General features: G+C 39.5%; 1 protein-coding gene across 1 annotated transcript in view; it reads left to right on the top strand.

Moving 5' to 3' along the window:
• Positions 1–428: 428 nt before the first annotated feature.
• Qpct (glutaminyl-peptide cyclotransferase) overlaps positions 429–18,797 on the top strand; it is a 30,001-nt gene continuing 11,632 nt past the window's right edge. Inside the window, exons 1-3 of the mRNA XM_015479757.2 lie at positions 429–671; positions 7,700–7,846; positions 13,876–14,154. Coding sequence (XP_015335243.1) covers positions 555–671; positions 7,700–7,846; positions 13,876–14,154 — 543 coding nt within the window. The 5' untranslated portion in view covers positions 429–554. The remainder of the gene's footprint in view (positions 672–7,699; positions 7,847–13,875; positions 14,155–18,797) is intronic.

The raw sequence follows: 18,797 nt of genomic DNA, 5'->3' as shown, positions 1-18,797 counted from the left end.
AAAGATAAAGATGCACTGTTATAAATATTTATTCTTGAGGGTTCCAGTTCAGGCTTTCTCCAGGGGGTTCAGTTTCCTCATCTGTCAAATGGGATTAGTAGATTAGAGGATCACGGAAAAGGTAGTAGAACAAGGCCTGGTACAGAATATTCAGTAAATGTTTTCTTAAAGAGCTTCAGAAAAAAACACTTCCTAAGCCCCAAGGTCTGATGAACCCTTTCTCCCTTTCTCTTCCCTGCATGGCACTGAAGATCATAAAAAGGCTCTTCCATATCTCTTCCTTCCTTCCTTGCATCCTCTCCAAGACAAAGAAGTGGCCTTCTTTGTTCCCTCGGATTCGGAAGCTTGTGTCACCCAGGGCAGCCCAGCCCCCTGGTTTGCTAAGGTCTGGGGGAGGAGGGCTGCGGCTGCGGCCTGCGTTGCGCAGCTGGAGGCGATGGGAAGGCGGGCGCAGTCGACCCAAGGGTGGAGAAGGGGGAAGGCGACGGACGCGCGTTCTCGGGCTCGTGACCGCCGGCGGCCCGGGCAACCCGCGCCTACACAGCTTTCGAGAGATGGCAGGCGGCGGTGACCGGCGCGTCGTGGGCACCCTCCACCTGCTGCTGCTGCTGCTGGCCGCCCTGCCCCTGGCAGCCCGTNAGGGCAGAGCTGCGTCCCGGGCTCAGGAGCCGGCGCCACAACACAGCGGCCCCGGGGAATCGGGAATGCGTCCTCGCCAGGGTGCTTCAGCTGGCCCCGGGGCTGCTTAGCAGACGTCGGGGGTGGGGGGGGGGCCTGGGTGATGTCACTGGCTTCCCCTCGACTGCGGTCTAATGGGCGTGCTGATAGGCACAGGGAGTGTGTATTGTCCGCGGTGGACAAGCAGCAAACGAGGGCACATCGCGACCCTGGAGGCCAGCAGTCTTGGCGCACCAGGGCCGCCAGGGCGCCAGGGTGCTGGGAACGCTTGGGGATGTGCCCTCAGCTCACCATTCTGCATCTCCAAGGATGCGCTCCTAGCGTTGAAGTTTCCCTGCCATCTCAGGACCTACGTGTGTTGTTTTAGATTTATTAAGCCGAGCAACTCTAAGGAAAGGAGAACCTTAACTGAAATTCCACTTTACAATTTTTTTTTTCCCTTAAAAGAGGGTACATGCTGTTTTCAGGGAAACACATCTAGTTGTAGTGGAATTCTCATATAGGAACTTATGATGAAAGTGATTTGTAATTCCTTCTCTGTGAAGTAAATAGATTCACAATTACTTCCTTTTCTTGCGTTAACAGTTTTGAAATCATGAAGTTGCTGAGGGCTCGTGCGAATGTTAATGGCATTTTAAAGAAATTACAAAAAGCAGCAAAGTGGAGTGATATGAACTTTTTCAATATTATTGAACAGCTCTTCCAAATGCTTTCTGAACGCCTGTGTCTACTCAAACTTTTGAAATGCAGGGCACATTGGTGACTGCTCGCTCCCACACTAACACATGCATATGTATGAGAATAGCCCACTTTAGTCCTGATCAGGCTTAATCAGCTTCACCCTACACCAGGCACCCACTTATCTAGGGAGACCAGCAGCCACAGGGAACCTGATGGGGGTGAGAGGGAGGTCAACTCCAGTCATTTCAAGGAAAAAAACTTCCCACTGGGGTTGGCTAGAAGTGATGCCCATGAAGAAGACCATTAAATTACATGCAAAATTCTCATATTCATTACTCCTCTGGGAATACCTTATGGGTCAGACATGGGGAAGGGGATATTAATAACCAGAATGTGGGGCCATGCCAGATGTGTAAGACACATCTAAATGAATGAGAATGAGATGGAAACTGTTAGAACTAGCTGTTCGGAAGGGATCATTTGTAGGCATGTGTAAGCAGGGGGTATTTGTGGGTAGGAGAAGGTGCTGTGTGATTCTTAAAATGTTTTAAGTTAATGAGAATTTAACTTTTGAGAAATGTCTTTAATGCATGAGTTCCTACTAAGTTTATATTAAGAAGCTTTTAATCACTGTTCCATTGGGAAACTGAATAGTTTCAAGTGGCATAAGCACATGAAGCAAATGATATAAGTAAATGACAATCAACCGTGACATTTCCACATTTCTAGCCCCCCTCCCTTGTGCTGTAGGCCTTCATAAAGTCTTCCAGGCAACCAGCTACAGCTTGCAGCCTGGTGATGACTCAGTTCACTCTAAAATACATGCCTTCCTGCTTTTTATGACATTTGGATATTTTAATCATGTGAGGTGTGCCCTTGGTACACTGGTCTGCCAACAGGAGAGGTGTGGTAAAGAAAGCATCGATTTCTAAATCTATTTCCTTTGTTTTGAAATAAAGGTGTGTCTGTTTCAGTGGCATCTAATATGTAAAAACAGATCAACAATGGTGTATGGTTGTGTATAGAAGACCATGATCTGGTTATTTGAAACCTGGAAACAATTTTTCCATGGAAACAGTATCATAAATCTTTAAACTCCCAAGTGGGCCCACGCGTATATAATTAGGGAGGATGAAGAGGCATGGTTATTTCTTTTTCTTTTTACAGTACCAATCTTTTTTTTTTTTTTAATTTCAGCTAATGTTTATTTGGCCTGTGTGGAGCATAATACTTTCATGAACAGCACCAATCATTAAAAAGAATTTTTTTTGAGTTGCCAACCCTCCTGCTTCAGCCTGCAGAATAGCTGGGATTATATATTATGCCACTGTGCCCAGCTAAAAGGTAGATTTTTTTTTTGAAGATGGGAGTCACATACAGGATAATTGGCATCACCTAGGATGCCTACTCCAGAGTGGGCTTTGGAAAACTGTTAAATGTTTTCTATAGCATTTTATATTCTTCTGCTTATGGATCCATATGTATTTTAATTTTTTGGGTACTGGGGATTGAAATTGGGCACTTTGCCACTGAGCTACATATCCAGCTCTTTTTGTTTTTTATTTTTGAGACAGGGTTTCACTAAGTTACTGAGGGCCTTGCTAAGAGGCTGAGGCTGGCCTTGAACTTGCAATCCTCCTGCTTCAGCCTCTCCAGTTGCTGGGATTTTACAGGAGTACACTACCATGCCTGGCCAGAACTACATGTATTTTAAATCTTTAGGGTTTCTCTCCTCCATTACCCTAAGACCTTAGTCATCCACCCTTCCACCTGCATGAGTCTTCTGGAAGCAACCATGGAGACACCAAGGCAGGGACAGGGAGCTCAGTGGTAGGCTGGGTGTTGACAGAGGGAAAAAGAACACATCCTTTTGGAACCTCTCCTGTTTTGTGGGTAAGTACTATAATACCCATTTACACATTAGAAACCTTTTCTTAGACACTGCTAATAAATGAGGAAGCTGGGAATTGACCTTCAATTGTTTTTTTTTTTTTTTAAACATATTTATTTATTTATTTAGTTAGTTATTGGCAGACACAACATCTTTGTTGGTATGTGGTGCTGAGGATTGAACCCGGGCCCCACGCATGCCACGCATGTCAAGTGCTACCACTTGAGCCACATCCCCAGCCCCAATTGTTGTTTTTAAAGCCTGCTCTGCTCTAATTTTAAGAAGGGACTGCTTGCATTTTAAAAAGACAGATGTTATCTCATTCACTTCCCAACTCTTTCCCAGCTGCGTTTGTAATGTCAGTGGCATGTAACACACAGAAGTTCAATAAGTGCTGGCTGAGTTAAATTTGCAGGCAGACAGAAGTGTTAATCTGAGGGCTGGCTGGAGCCCTCCTATAGGTTGGAAGCTTGACTTGAATTGGTGGCATGTCTATGGGGATTTCCCCTTAATTCAGTGGTTTGGAACCTCAACTTACTCTGCAAGCTGGGCCAACTCTCCAAATTATGTAACTAAACCCCTCTCTGACTTAGCACCATGTGATTAGCAGAGAGGAGATGCTTCAGGATAGCTGGTTCACACTTTTTTTTTTTTTAGCTAAAAGATTCTTGTCACCCAGAGCAGACTTATTGTCCTTTCTGCCTGGATGAAAAGACAAGGCCGGGACTGTAATAGAACCTTGCTCCTCTGAGAATGCCTGCACCAATGGAAATTGTCTAAGTGACTTTAAACTGAAATGAACCTAGAATAACTTGGGGTTTGCATTTACTGCTGGGCTCAACTCTGTTTTTGCCTCTGTTACTGTCTTCCCGCGGAGCGCACCCTTTTTCCCCCTCAAGTTTCTCCTTTTATTTGGTCTTTTCATCTGCACGTAGGTGTTTATATTTATGGAGTTCTGAGACTAAGACTCCTTAATAATTGAATGTATATGCTATTTAGAGTGGGAAGGTCAGATGCTCTTCCATATGGGGTTTAATAATAGATGAGTCTAAGTAATAAACCAAGTGTAGCTGTTTTACCTTTTCTATTCTGCACTGACTGGGAAGCTTGTATCTCTGTGAGTCAATAGGACATCTTTGCTCCCAGAGAGGCAGGGAGGAAGAGGACCCTTTACAGAAGTACATTAATGAATTGCTTGATCTCTGGAGGTTAAGGAGCACACATTAGTCTCTGGATTCATGAGTGTCTATATAAAAATTTATATATATATTTGTAGACAAAACACAGCTGAAAAATAGCACCCCCAAAATTATATATGGGGGTGCTATTTTTCAGCTGTGTTTCGTCTACAAATATGCCTTACAGTTAGAGACATTGAAGGAATATTTCGCTTCTGTTTTTTCATAAGTCTCATAAGAACTTTTTCAAGCCTCTGTAAATCACTCATTTAAACATGAACTTGATTTTCTTTCACTGTGAATGTGAAGCGCAGGAATGAAGGACCTTGAGCACGATGACCAGGTAGGCTCTGGGCTAGAGTTAAGATAGTAAATAGAAAACAAGATACTCACTAGTCAAACAGCAACACAACAGTTTTTGACTGTCACTCTGACCGCCCTGGGCCAACCTAGATCAAAATTGGCAGAAACATCTACATTCCGAAATGCAAAATGAATGAAACCCGCTAACATTGAACCATGTGACCTCCTGGCTCCTCGGCAGGTAGCCTCTTGTGTGTCCTGTCTTTATACTTGCTTGTGTATTTGACTGAGTTGATGTTTTTGATGACAAAGATGCAAATTTTACTTTATTAACATATAAACACATTCTCAATGAAGACAGTTTTAGAAAGATAGTTCACCTATTGATTCCTTATTTGATGAATTTGCCCAACATTTTTTGAATGCTTAATATGAACCAGCCCCTTGAGTGGCTATGGAGAGGAAGAGAGAGGTAAATAAGACAGTTCAACCCTCATGCAGCTAATATTTCATACAGGGTGTATGAATAAAGATATTAACTCACAGGAGGAGGCCTTTACACCATAGCCAGAGCGGGTAGAATTTTGCCAGGTGAAGAGGAAGAAAAGTAGCCTGAAGTGGCACTGCTGGTCGAAGGCCCCAAGGGAGCAGAGCCTCAGAGTGTTTTGAGGCCTGTAGGGAGGCCAGTGACCAAAGCCCAGTGAGGCGCCCAGTACAAGGGGCTTGTAAGGCAGTGGGAGAGACAGGCAGGCTCCTGTTGGGAGGTTAAGTATTACGTAACCATGGAAGTCCTAAGACCTCTTGCCTCTATTTTCTTCTTTTTCCATTTCCATTGTTTTGTCTTTTAGCTTTAGCTTTTTTCCTCAAGTGCTATTTTGAGACATGATGACTTAGACCCTGGAGATACCAAGATGGCAGTGACAGATCTATTAAGAAAACATACCTAAAAATGTGTTACTAATAAACAAACAGAAACCTGAAGACATTCAGGCACAGCAACAGCATTCAGGAGTAAACTGGAGTACATAGATGAGGCAGAGCACAGGATTGATCGGAGCCAACAGGCCAGGGATCTCTACATGGACTTGCCTGTAGCTCTCCTATAGCTTTGGGTAACAAGCTGATTTCTATGAACCTCAGTTTCCCCTCATTTATAAATCAAGGAGGTTGGGCTAGATCATCTGTAAGTGGCTTTTTCAGTTCTAACATTCTATCCCTCTTTAGTGTTTGATAGAAGATAATAAAATAGAACTAAAACATTGAATAGTTACAATGATAGTATACATATATTAGCTAACTTAATTCTATTTAGCCTAGAATGTAGATGTTATTGCCTCCATTGTATAGATGAGGAAATGGACCCTTAAGGAGGTTAAGTATCCTGGCCAGAATTACAGCATGTTAAACAGAGGATGTTGAGTTGAGAGGATATGTCTGATCCAACAGCTGTGCTCTTTTGCATGATAAATACCAGAGACTGGCCATCTCACAGTGTAGAGAAATCTAAGTAATTAGGCAATAAGCATTTTCTAATTCCACAGTTTCTCACCAGTCACACGCAGTAATTCATCTGGAGTGAAACTATCTGCATGATTATTTCAACATATCCAACTTTACTGGTACAGGAAGGAACTGTAACTAGACAAGTCTCCCTCAATTTCTCTTTTACATTCCAAAGAACTCAGTATCCTTATGTCACTCTTATCATTCCCCTCAGGGAAGAAGTCATCTGATCCATCATCCACTTCCCTTTGAAGAGGAGTGTAACACATTCCATCATTGAGTAATAAACATACAATGTATGAATGATTCATCGTTCCCATTATCATAAGAAAATATGGCATGTGTGAAGTCACACCAAAGATGCAAATTTGAATGTGAAGTTGATTTAGCTTTTTAAGTTTCGTTTTTAATATATAAGTGTACCTAAGAGTGTGAATGTCAATAGAATATTAAAATAATTTTAATTGCATTTTTTTTAAAGTTTACTATTTAGCAGATTGTAGGATCATCAAGCTTGGATTGAAAGGAATGGCAACAATATCTGAATCAGTGCTGTTTAATAGAAACAGATAATGATGTGTTCATATGTAATTTTTAAATTTTCTGGTAACTACATTACAAAAGTAAAAAGACAACAAATGAAATTAATTTTAATAATGTACTATAAATTATGCATGACATAATTTACCTTTTTTTATACTGTCTTCAAAATCCAGAGTTGATATTATACAAAGCATATCCCGATTTGACTAGCTACATTTCAAGTCCTTCTTAGTCATATGTGGCTAGTGGCTCTCATGATGGATAGTGTGGATTTAGATCAAATTCTTTTATTAGTTTTTCTGGGGGAAGGAGAAGTTAAGAAACTTACCCAAGGTCATGCACCTATGAATGACAGCTGGAAGCTTTTGAATACAGCCTCTCTGGTTTGTGACAATACTTATTCTGTAACAACACTGCTTTTTATATGTGCTAGCAAAGCATATTGTTTTGTTCACTGTAGTTTTCTTAAGAGACCGTTAATTAATTAATTAATTTATTTATTTATTTATTAGTTATAGAGGGACACAATACCTTTATTTATTTATTTTTGTGTGGTGCTGAGAATTGAACCCAGTGCCTTACACGTAGGAAGCAGGAGCCCCTCCATAACTGATATTTTTAAACCTAGTTTTACAAAACAATTGTTCAGACATCATTCAATTTATACAGGTAATAGGTGTGAAACAGTAATTCCCAGGTTAAAAGCATTCTGACAATTTTGTTTTTAAAATAAGCTGTCAAACTTTTTTTTAACTTTGTGAATGGAAGAGGCCAATTTCTTAGTTGAGTAGTTTGATTTACCCATGTCATATGATATAAAAATATTCTTTTATTTTGAGAGTTAATGCAATTATTTGCGAATGTGTCAGTCTGTCTTAAATATAAAGTGATAGCCAGTTAAGCAATTTCATTTGATCCTCAGAATTACCACCAACCAGCTATTTTGAATTCATCGTCTCTTCGGCAAGTTGCAGAAGGCACCAGTATTTCTCAAATGTGGCAAAATGATCTACGACCATTGCTCATAGAGCGATATCCGGGATCCCCTGGAAGCTATGCGGCTCGGCAGGTAAGAAGATGATGTACAAATCTAAAGGTTGTTAAGTATTTAGTTTTCCAATAAGGGATGATGTCATGGCTGAAGTTCTGAAGTATTTAATGCTCAGATTTGTCACTTCATTACTCATTGTCATAGAAATGTCTTTTGAATTAAGCAAAACATGTTTTTCTCAATAGATCTTTGTGTGAAATCTAGGTCTGAAGTATCAGCTCTTGACCATTTCAATAACATGCCCAAGGCTCCTAACCCTTAAACCCAACATCAGCAACTTTTGCCAGTCCTTTCCTAACAGCTCTGGGCAAAGAGTGAGTCACTGTATTGTCAGTTGTCAGTCATCTTTCTTTCCCCTTAGGGAAATTGCTTTCTCCTCTGAGGCAGTGATGAGCTACTTTTTCTAGAGTAGTGCTTCTCAAACTTCTGACTTTGACCCACAGTGAAAGTATTTTTTTTTTTTTTACATTTTATACATACAAACATAAAGATATGTGTAGCTGAAACCAATGTTTTGTGAGAAATGCTCATTCTCATTACCTGTAATACACCGGGATTTTGTTAATTTCTGTTTTGCTAATTTAAAAAAAATACTGGTCATGACCCACTAAACTGATGTTAGGATTCACTAATCTTACCACTGCTGTTTGGCAGACTCTGCTGTGAAGGGTGGAATTAGAATTTTATCTGGGCTAGACCTTGAATTTCTCTTTGCCTCCGTATTGTATGTCTTCTTAAGCAATCTGAAATCCCACCTCTGAATATCTGCTTTTTCAAACTAGTTCCATCTTGAGGGACATCTTGATAAGGAATGGGACTGGCCCCTCTAATCTTCCTCTAAAACTACTCCACCTGCCCTGCACTGCTCAGGGCAAAGACCTTGATACCAGCTGCCCAGAGAGACTTGCAAGGTCCACTTTGTGGCTTTGGGCTCTTCCTTTCTTACCCCTTTCTGCCCCATTAGTCTTACAGGACAGCTATGTATCTGTTGCCCCACCAGCCTCTTGTCTTCGTCCAATCAGCTCTTCTTGTCTTAAGGAATTAGATGGTGGAGACAGACGGTAAAAGGACCTTGGTACTTTCTAACCTTTAGGCAGACAGAGGAACAACAGTGATGATGATTGACTTCCACTGAGCACTTTTATATTTCATTCAGTCTTCAAAACAATGCCACCTGTGGGTGCCATTATTATCCCAAAGCTATGGATTTAAAAAGACCAGAGGTTTAGGTAAATGAATTAATTTGCTTAAGGTTATGTGTGTACTAGTGATGAAATCAGAATCTGGACCCAAATGTGCTTGACTTCTCCATCCTATCACTCGAGAGCTGAGAGGAACCAGTTCTGTGGTAGGCGTACTTAAACAGTTCCAGCTCTGGGTCTTCTCAAATCCAAGTTGGAGTGTGAGGTACATACCATTCATTTCAACAGTGTTCTCTGGACCTCATCTCCCAAGCATTTTCTTAAAAGGTCAAGGCAATCACTTGTGCTTTCCAAAACCTTCAGTTCTTCGCTAGAAAAAAACATAGGTCTATGGTGCTCACTTGATTCAACCTTTTTCATTTTCCCACATTATTTGCTCAGAAGGCTGTTTATGCCTGGAAACACATGTATACTTTAGGTCTGAATTCCTTGCCTATGGGTTGTAAAAGTCAACAAACACAGTGAGTTACAAAATACATATTCATTTAAAAGTTTTTAAATCCACAGTAATATTTTCCACTGCTCCTAGGGGTGGAGGCAAAGGAATAATTGACTGACGTTGTTTTAGAATGTGTTGGGAATGAGGCTGGGCTGTCCATGCAGACGGCTGATGGAGCAATAAATCACAACAGGATGGTTGTGTTAGAAATTTCACTTAAGAGATTCAGTTTTATAATTTTTTTGAGAAGCAAAATCACCTTTAATTTTTAGAGACCTATCCCCTACATTGTAAAAGACAAAGGGCATCCCCTTTTTAAAATGAGGTAGATGACAGAGTAATTATGAGGGCACTACACTAATAACCTTAATTTGATTAGGATTAGAGTCTTTCACTTGGAACTGAATTTAGACAAGAATTTTAGCATTTTTTTTCCTTTTGAGACCTTTTTGAGAGCTAGATCAGATGTTTTACAACTCACAAAGCTACAAGGTTATAACTAGAGAAGATTCTCAAATCTGAAAAACTGTGGACTTGATATAATATTGGTTAATGAATTAACTTTTGCAGTTATCAATAAAGATATGCATTGCTATGCATTCTTTTTCAGGATAAGAGAATATTTTGGGGGATCACATGTTACAATCTACATTTTCATGGTCTTTAATCAGTGACTCTAAAACTGCCTATAGGATTATTAGAATATTTTTATTTGAGGAAATAACTTGTTTATAGAATAACTAATGTGAAGGCATTGAATTTTGAAGTAGTCAGTGATTTTTATCTAAGGTTGGAATAAAAAATAACTTAAAAAAGCAGAATGATAAGACCTCCTGATGGAGCAAGAAATATCCTTTGTCCTAAAGAAGCAAACCAGAAGAGTCAGGACCCAACCATTGTGCTGAGAAAAGCCTGGCCCGTGGAGAAGCCACATGTGAGGTACTCTGGTCAATGGTCCATCTTATCTGGTTTTTAGTCATCCAAGTCCAGGCAGCACTCATAAAAGTGAAGAATTCTGCACCTCACTGTTCCAGCCCCTAGGTGTTTGAGGCTCTTCAGAGGAGACCCCAGACATGGTGGGGTCTTCTCCTCTATCTGAATTCCTGCCCACAGAACCTATGACCTTAATAAAATGATTTTAAAAAAATGTCAAAACAACCACCATACAAAAAAGAATCAGTATCTAAAAATCCCCCAAAGGTGCACAGTGCTTCTGAGACACCAAACTGAACGTACCCAGTGGTGTGGGTATTCCAGTGTCCACCCTCAGGCACTGTGTGAAGGGCCTGTGTGGAGGGCCTTCAGCTTGCAACCTCACACTTATTTCAGGTACATCCAAGAAGATGTACCTGAAGTTCACAGGGGCAGAGTGCAGTACCTGACAACAGTGTTTGTAGACTTAGTACAAATACTGGAGAATCTGCTTCCTCCATACAATTATGGTCTAGTGATGACATTGTTCCTCAAAATCTGAAAATTAGAATTTAAGTTTAATTAAAATTAGACCCAGGATCATCCACTAATGTTAACTTAGAATTAATCCGCCTGTTACCCTATCTGGAAGTAGAATGTCATCTACTAGGCTCCTTACCAGACATTAAGGGGCCAGCCTTTCATCCCTGGAGACTTGTAGTGGGAACTTGCAGACTAAGTCTGAAAGTCAGAAGTACAACCACCAGGGTGGTTGGTGACCTAATCAGATTTTGCAGCCAATTTGACTGTTTATAAATATTATTTGTCTCAGTTGCTAAGATAAATACAAATATTTATATTGAATGCAAAAAGGTTCCTTCAGGAAGAACTCTTTTAGAGCATTTGCTATTTTTTTTTTTGTGTGTGTGTGTATTTTAGTATCCATGTAGACATCAGAAATTATGGCCCAGACCTGGTTAGTAGTTGATAAATGAGTTTGTGTGCAAGGCTTCTGAACAATGCTAACAGATTAAACTTTTAAAAATCCCAGTTCATTCTTTAGGCTACTCTTGGTGTCAAAGAACCCATTTTTATGGAGCAGTTTATCATCTGGATACCAGATGTTCTAGAGTATATATATATATATATATATATACAAACACACACACACACATACACACACACATATACATTCTGGAGTTTGTGTATGTGTGTGTGTATATATGTATATACACACATATTTTATATATATATATACATACTTTTTTTAAGATGATCTCTTCTATGGAAAAATATTTTTTATACTCTAGGGATAAACTCATTTTCATATGTACAAAAGCTTATCTTAGCTGCACAGTTTTTTCTCTCCATTCAAAGAGTTAGGTTCTGTATTATATAATTTTATATATTCTTATTGCATCTACCCCAATTTATTTTTACAGTCAACCCATAGCCTTCTGTAAGCAAAGCACAGTGCTAAGAATTTTTGTGGAGAATTACAAAATAAGTGAAACATGAATGCTGATTTCAAAAAGGTTATGAGCATTTCTTTTGCTAATATAAAAAGGTAACATGTAAACTTGTATAGAAAGAATAAGCTTTGGAACCCTAACCATAACCCTAACCCTAACACTAACCCCAACCCTAAACCTAACATTAAAAATAACACCCTAAAAAAAAAAAAGAAAAAGAAAGAAAGAATAAGCTTTGACAGTGACAATGTTCTTTAGGCCACCACCCACCCGCTATAAAAAGGAAGGAGTGAATGAATTGCTGAGAATCTTGTTTATTTGGTCTGTTTAGGACTGATTATAGAATCAGTATCTTACCCCTGTTAAGTTCCCTTTCTCTGGAAGCTTCCTGCAATAGTTTTTCCAAAGCCCTTGCCTACGTGTCATGTCACATTAGCAAGCAGCAGGCCACATAAGACTTGGCTAGCATAGAAAATCCTATGTTTCCTTGGGGAATACACCCTTCCCATTTGTTTTCAATTATTTTAAGTTATTTGTTCATCCTCTCAAGGTCTATCCCTTCTGGATGTTAATTGTGGGACAAATTGTTAGTTATTTTGATTGTTAGTTTGTCATTTTGAGTTTTTAAAAAAATAACTTATAAACATGTATATAATATTTGAAAGAAAGAAAAATAATATAGTAAGAAAAATGAGGCAAGGGGAAAATAAGGACAGGAAAGGGCAAATGAAATAGCAATAAACTTACCCATTCTTCTCACACCACAAATTTTAGGTCATTAAAGCAGACACTTCCAGTCCCGAAAGTGATGGTCCTGTCTCCATCTGCTCCTTCTTCCCAGTAGTCACTACGTTGCTCATAAGGCCCAAGGTGGGCAAGAGAGCGTGGAAAGAGATTCTTTTCTATTTTTCCCAGCACTAGCAATGGGTCTGGACCTGTCTTGGATGCAGATGGAAAGCTTCTTCTTCTCCTCCTTTTTTTTTTTTTTAAATACATTTATTTATTTGGTGCTGAGGATTGAACTCAGGGCCTTGCCCGTGCTAGGTGAGCTCTCTACCACTGAGCCACACCCCAGACCCCCCCCACTCCCCCCCCCCAAAGCTTCTTGATATGTAACATGGATCAGAGTTGCTTATTGATTCTTACAGTGGTTAGGGGCTTCAACTATCCCCACCCATTCCCTTGTTATGAGCTCTTTCTCCATGACCCTTGGCATGTGGGTGTCAATTATCTTCAGTTAATATTCATTACAAAGGAAACATTTGCTGGCCCTGGGGCACATGCTATGCATTTGAGACAAAAACAGCTACCTTTAGGGATTCCTAGCTTCAAAGAGCTTAGAGACCTGTAGGACCTTGATATATACGATTTCTCAATCATGCCTTCTTAGACTCTTAGAAATATTAAAAGTTGACTTTAAAAAAAATTTTTTTTGGTTGTAGATGGACTCAATACCTTTATTTTATTTCTTTATGTGGTGCTGAGGATTGAACCCAGTGTCTCATGCATGCCAGGCAAGCACTCAACCACCGAGCCACAACCCCAACCCCTTAAAACTTGACTTTAATACTTCTGAACCAGCTGCCTCCATCCTAATGTGTAGATATGTTTATGATACATTGTTAAGTGAGGAATGCAACAGGGCTGAGTAATGTGTAAAGTAGGATTCTTTTCATATAAAATGAACAACCCTCTGGCAGATGTATCCGTTGGTGTGCTAACAGGTTCATATAAGCAAGGAGAAGCTATGTTGAAAGACCTACAGCAAACTATTAACACTGGTTAGTATTAACAATTGGCTGGGATTGATTGATAGAAGGAAGATTAGGGGAGAGGGAGAGGATGAGTTTGTTCTTTAAATAGGAAAATGGCTAAGGATTATAAGAGCAATTAATAGCAATGTTTTACTACTATTAATAAGCACAATTAATGTGTACTGAAATCTATCACATAAAACTTTAAAAACATAATTAATAAATGAAAACTGTTTAGATCTGAAATTTTGGTTTTTGTTTTGATCAGCACATCCTGCAGCGAATTCAGAGACTTCAGGCCGACTGGGTCTTGGAAGTAGACACCTTTCTGAGTAAGACGCCCCTTGGGTACCGGTCTTTCTCAAATATCATCAGCACCCTTAACCCTACTGCTAAACGACATTTGGTCCTTGCCTGCCACTATGACTCCAAGTATTTTCCCCATTGGGACCACAGAGTGTTTGTGGGAGCCACTGATTCAGCTGTGCCGTGTGCAATGATTCTGGAACTTGCTCGAGCCTTAGACAAGAGACTTCTTTCCTTGAAGGTATCTACTTTCCTTTTGTTGACTCCTAGGATAACATATATTAGCAGTAACTCTGAGTGAACTCTGGAATCCTTGGGGAAGTGAGAAGGCCATTTGGAAATTGAAACTTTTTGGAATATTTTTGTATTTTGTTTCAAAATGATATGAGTTTGAAGCAATATTCGTTGGAAGATGACATGATTCAAATTGTCAATGATGGATAATAAGCCTAAGATATGTGACAGTACATTCATTAATTGGCTCCTGATTTGCCATCCTTGAGTACATATTAAATTAAATGCAACATTTCTTTACAAATAATGAAGAAGGAGGAAGGTTAGTACAGGCCCAAGTATAAGAATTTTGTTATATAATAAACTATGTTTATTTCTTATTTATACAGTGATGAAACATCACAGCCTTCTGATTTGAGAGATGGTGGGTCTTGAGTTGGGGGAAGGGAGCTGCAGGGACGTGGTTCTAAAGTAGAGTGGGTAATTCAGACATATCGAGATGAAAAGCATGAAGCAGAAATGCATTATTGCTATTATCTCTGAATCTCAGCTCAATTTTATGTAGCATAGCAGAGCTTTTGTTATCCTCCCAGCTCAAAGTACTTTGGGGACTCTCAGATGTTATTTCAGTCTCTGTGTTCTCAGGGGCTATTGGAAAAAAGTGCTAAACTAGATGAAGACATTTTGTTCTGATATCACTCATAACCAAGTAAACACAACAAAGCAAAAACAAAAAACTTTGTTCATGGGCAAAAAATATCTTTTCTTCCCCCAGAGCTTTATGAAGGGTCCAACCTTTGATACAATGGGTATAAAGAAGTAAAAGGTTTATCTTGTAATGGAAGTAATAGAGATATTTGGTTCTATTTTTGTGGATGTCCAGAACTTGAAGAAAGCAAGGATTGTTTATACTCTCTCAGTATTCGTTTCTCTGGGGTTTTTTTTTTCCATCTTATTTTGTTTTCTGAACCTTCTATGATGCTTTTATCCCATGTTCTGCCCTGCTTTTCACATGTGCTTTTCCCCAGCAATGGGTGAGGGAATTCAGAAGCTGATATAACAGCTTAATTTTTCATATTGGCATTTCTAGTGTAAGGACATGAAATGAAGCGTTATGTAAAGGCACGGTTTTGTTTAGCTGGTGTGTTTTCTCTTGGTGAGCAGCTTTACCTTTTGCCACATAGCTCACACATGTTTTTGGTGACCAGAAATAAAAAGTACTGAATGAATTGTTGGATGAGGATTGCCATTTAAAAATTTGAGTCACCATGTACGTTCTCTTCTTTGCCTTTTCTATTAGAGGTAAAGGGTGATGTAGAGGATTTTTAAAAAATTTTTTTGACTGTACACTTGGAGAGCATCGAATTTATTCTTCCAGTTATATTTTAACTAAATTATCATTAAGGTCTTATTCTAAGTTCTTCAGCCATCATAGATTGGGCCGGTGATGGTGGGAAGTGACCTGGGAGATGGCAATTCTTGGCAGCCCTTCCCATCTCCAGTAATAGGATTGTAATTACATATCCACATCTTTTGCCTGTGACTTTGCTGTGTCCTCCCTTGTAGCAAGTTACACTTCCTCGTCCTTTGGCTCTGGATTTGGTTATTGACTTGCTTTTGTCAGTGGGTTGTTAGTAGATATGCCATGAGGCTGGGAATGTGCTTGCTATTTTGTGTCTTTCTTTGCTGTCACCCTGAGAAGATCAGACTCTGGCTGGCCTTCCAGTTCTAGCAGGAGGATCAGAGACACACATAGAGCAGAGGAAACCTCACTGAATGCAGGGTGAAACAGAGCTACTCCAGCCCAACCCACTGTAGGCTTGTTGTTCCCTGGCTGACTCATGGAAGATGTGTCCCAGGAGCATTTATAATTATTGTGTTTAATCCATTGAGTTTGGGGTGACTTGTTATACTTTGTTACTGTGGCATTAGCTTAATCTCTTAATTGGGGATGGCTGCAGATAATTCACCAACCATGTGAACCCTGATAACTAGGCATTTATAATATTTTCATGAAGACCTGCACAAATCAGGCCACAAAGATTCTTCTAGCTCCAAGGTACAAGCTAAGTTGCTAGAAATGGAAGGCCATTGTTATTTTTTCTGTCATTCCTGAAAAGAAGCAAAAAGAGCAGGTGGCCTCATGGGACTCAGGGTCAGTGTCCACAACAGTCTACTCCTGCCTAAATGAACTTGTACTAAGAGAACAGAATGAAAGTAAGTCACTGCTCTGATTGTTGGAATCACCCTGTTGTTGAAATTTCAGTGAGGCACCCAAAGCTTTAAGGCTGCAGAAGATGGACACTACCTCCTGGAACTGCCCCCATGCTCTGGAATTATGCTGTTTGATTTGGAGCTAGAACTTTGGAAGCATTAAAAGTTCTTTAAATAGCCGGAAGCTTAGAATGTCTCTTCTGAAGAATACATCTTGCATCTTTGCCAATGAGAAAATCTATTTAGCTGCTTGGTACTTATTAAATCCTGAGTGCATGTATGTTGCACAGCTACATCCTCTGCTTAGTGCTATCAGGAGTTTTGGAGGTTTAAAATGAAATGAAATTTGTGGGCTAACTAAGGAGCAACATTAAGATGATCAAAATGTTTGGCAACAGATAACTTAGTTTTCAGATGATGAAGACACTTTCTTCTCTTTTTTATGAGAGCACCCTAAAAACAATAAGAACAATTCCACCATTGAAGAAAGTAGGGCACACATATTAACAGGAACCACAACATGAAGGTAGAAGTGGATGGAGATGGCAAATGACACATCAGAATCGGGAGAGAATCAGATGAAGCCAGCTGGTCTCCTGATGAAATCCTGGAACGAGTCAGGAATTGGAGGAATGATGTTCTTAGGGAGGCAGAGGTGAGGCAGGGAGCTGGTGCAGAGAGTTTATAAATTCATATAAGGAACACTCAAATTTTACATTCCTGATTCATACCAGCAGGTAGGGTAGGTGAGCGCCCCAGGGCACCTCTGAGAAGATGGGAGAATGTTTTCTAAAGAAATTGAATCAAGGAGATTCTGGACTTGGGGACATCAGATATAGACAAGAGCAGTAATGAGGTGCCACAGGGAAATCCGGGAGATTAAGTGAACATTTCTATATTTTGAACAATGAGATGGTCAGTCTTTTCCCCATTTCCAGAACCCGATAACCAGCAGCCAGCAGATACCCACCAGATAGGAAACTGGAGGATTGGAGAATGTGGATCACCTTATGTCACAGAGAGGGACATTTGGGGATTCTCAATAAAAACACTTCATGAGTGCTAGATTATGCTGCAGCAAAGCTAACCGATTTGTGTCTCTAACCAGTGTTTCAGTGTTTATTCTTTAATATGAATAAACACAAAGGATGACCAGACATTTGAGAACAGTCTCCATCATGAAAGAAAAAAAAGCAAAATAAATAATAAAAACTGAAAAAATGAAGTTGGAGGAAATAGAATAGTATAAGGAGCAGAAGATGACCCAACACTGTTTTCAATATCCTTAGAGAGAGTAGTTACATCCATGAAACAAAACCAGAATGCATAATAACAGAACAATCACAGAGTAAGAAAAGGCTCTTGAGAATTAAAAATACTATTTAAATATTTTTAAAAAATATTTATTTTTTGATTATAGTTGGACACAATATCTTTATTTTATTTTATTTTTATGTGGTGCTGAGGATCGAACCCAGGGCCTCGAATGGGCTAGGCAAGCGCTCTATTGCTGAGCCACAATCCCAGTCCCTATTTTAAATATTAATTTAAATACAATTGCAGTGGTGTACACCTGTAATCCCAGTGACTTGGGAGGCCAAGGCAGGAGGATTGCAGGTTCAAGGTCAGCCTCAGCAACTCATCGAGACCTGTCTCAAAATAAAAAAACAAAAAAGGCTGGGGATGTAGCTTGGAGACAAACTATCCCTGGGTGCTTTAATTCCCAATACAAAACAAACAAAAAACTATTTTAAAACATCAGTAAAAGGGTTGGATTCTAAAGTAGAAGAACTATCTTTTCTAGAACGAAGAACAGTAAGAAAAGAGATAATGAATACTTCTGGAGAATCATTCCAGGAATTCCAATAGATCATATAAAAGTAGAATGAGAATGGCATTTGACTTCTCAGTAGAAATCATGGGAGCTAGAAGACCATGAAATTGGGCCTTAAATATTTTAAATAGAAATAATTTGCATTGCAGAATCCTCATATCCAGCCAAATCAAATATGACAACAGAATGAAGATATTTTCATTTGTGTAAAGGCTCAAGAATGTTCACTCCTATGTACTGTTTCATTTTAAAAGTTCCTTAAAAGACATGCTCCAGGAAAATAATTGAAAAAAAAAAAAAAAAAGAAGAAGAAGAAGTCATGGGATCTGGTTTCTGGGGCCATATAGGAGAGGCAGAGGGAGTCCCTTAGGGCATAATTGTTGTGCCCTGTTTTTTCAGTCCAAAATCTGGCTTATAACTTTTCATTGTGTAAATCATTGCATGGTTGTGATTCTGTTCATCATACCATTTTGAAGGTAACCAGAGCAGCAATGTATTCACCAGTGGCGCATGGTTGCACATTTTTCTTCTCGGGAACTGCAAGCCTGTGAGCTGAGAATTTGGTGCACTATTGATATATTTCTGAAAACTGACTTGTGTGG

Source organism: Marmota marmota, unplaced genomic scaffold (assembly GCF_001458135.2).
Source record: "Marmota marmota marmota unplaced genomic scaffold, marMar, whole genome shotgun sequence".
NCBI classification, from domain to species: Eukaryota; Metazoa; Chordata; class Mammalia; order Rodentia; family Sciuridae; genus Marmota; species Marmota marmota.
The sequence above is the reverse complement of the archived record's forward strand: the minus strand, read 5'-3'. Positions and strand labels throughout refer to the sequence as shown.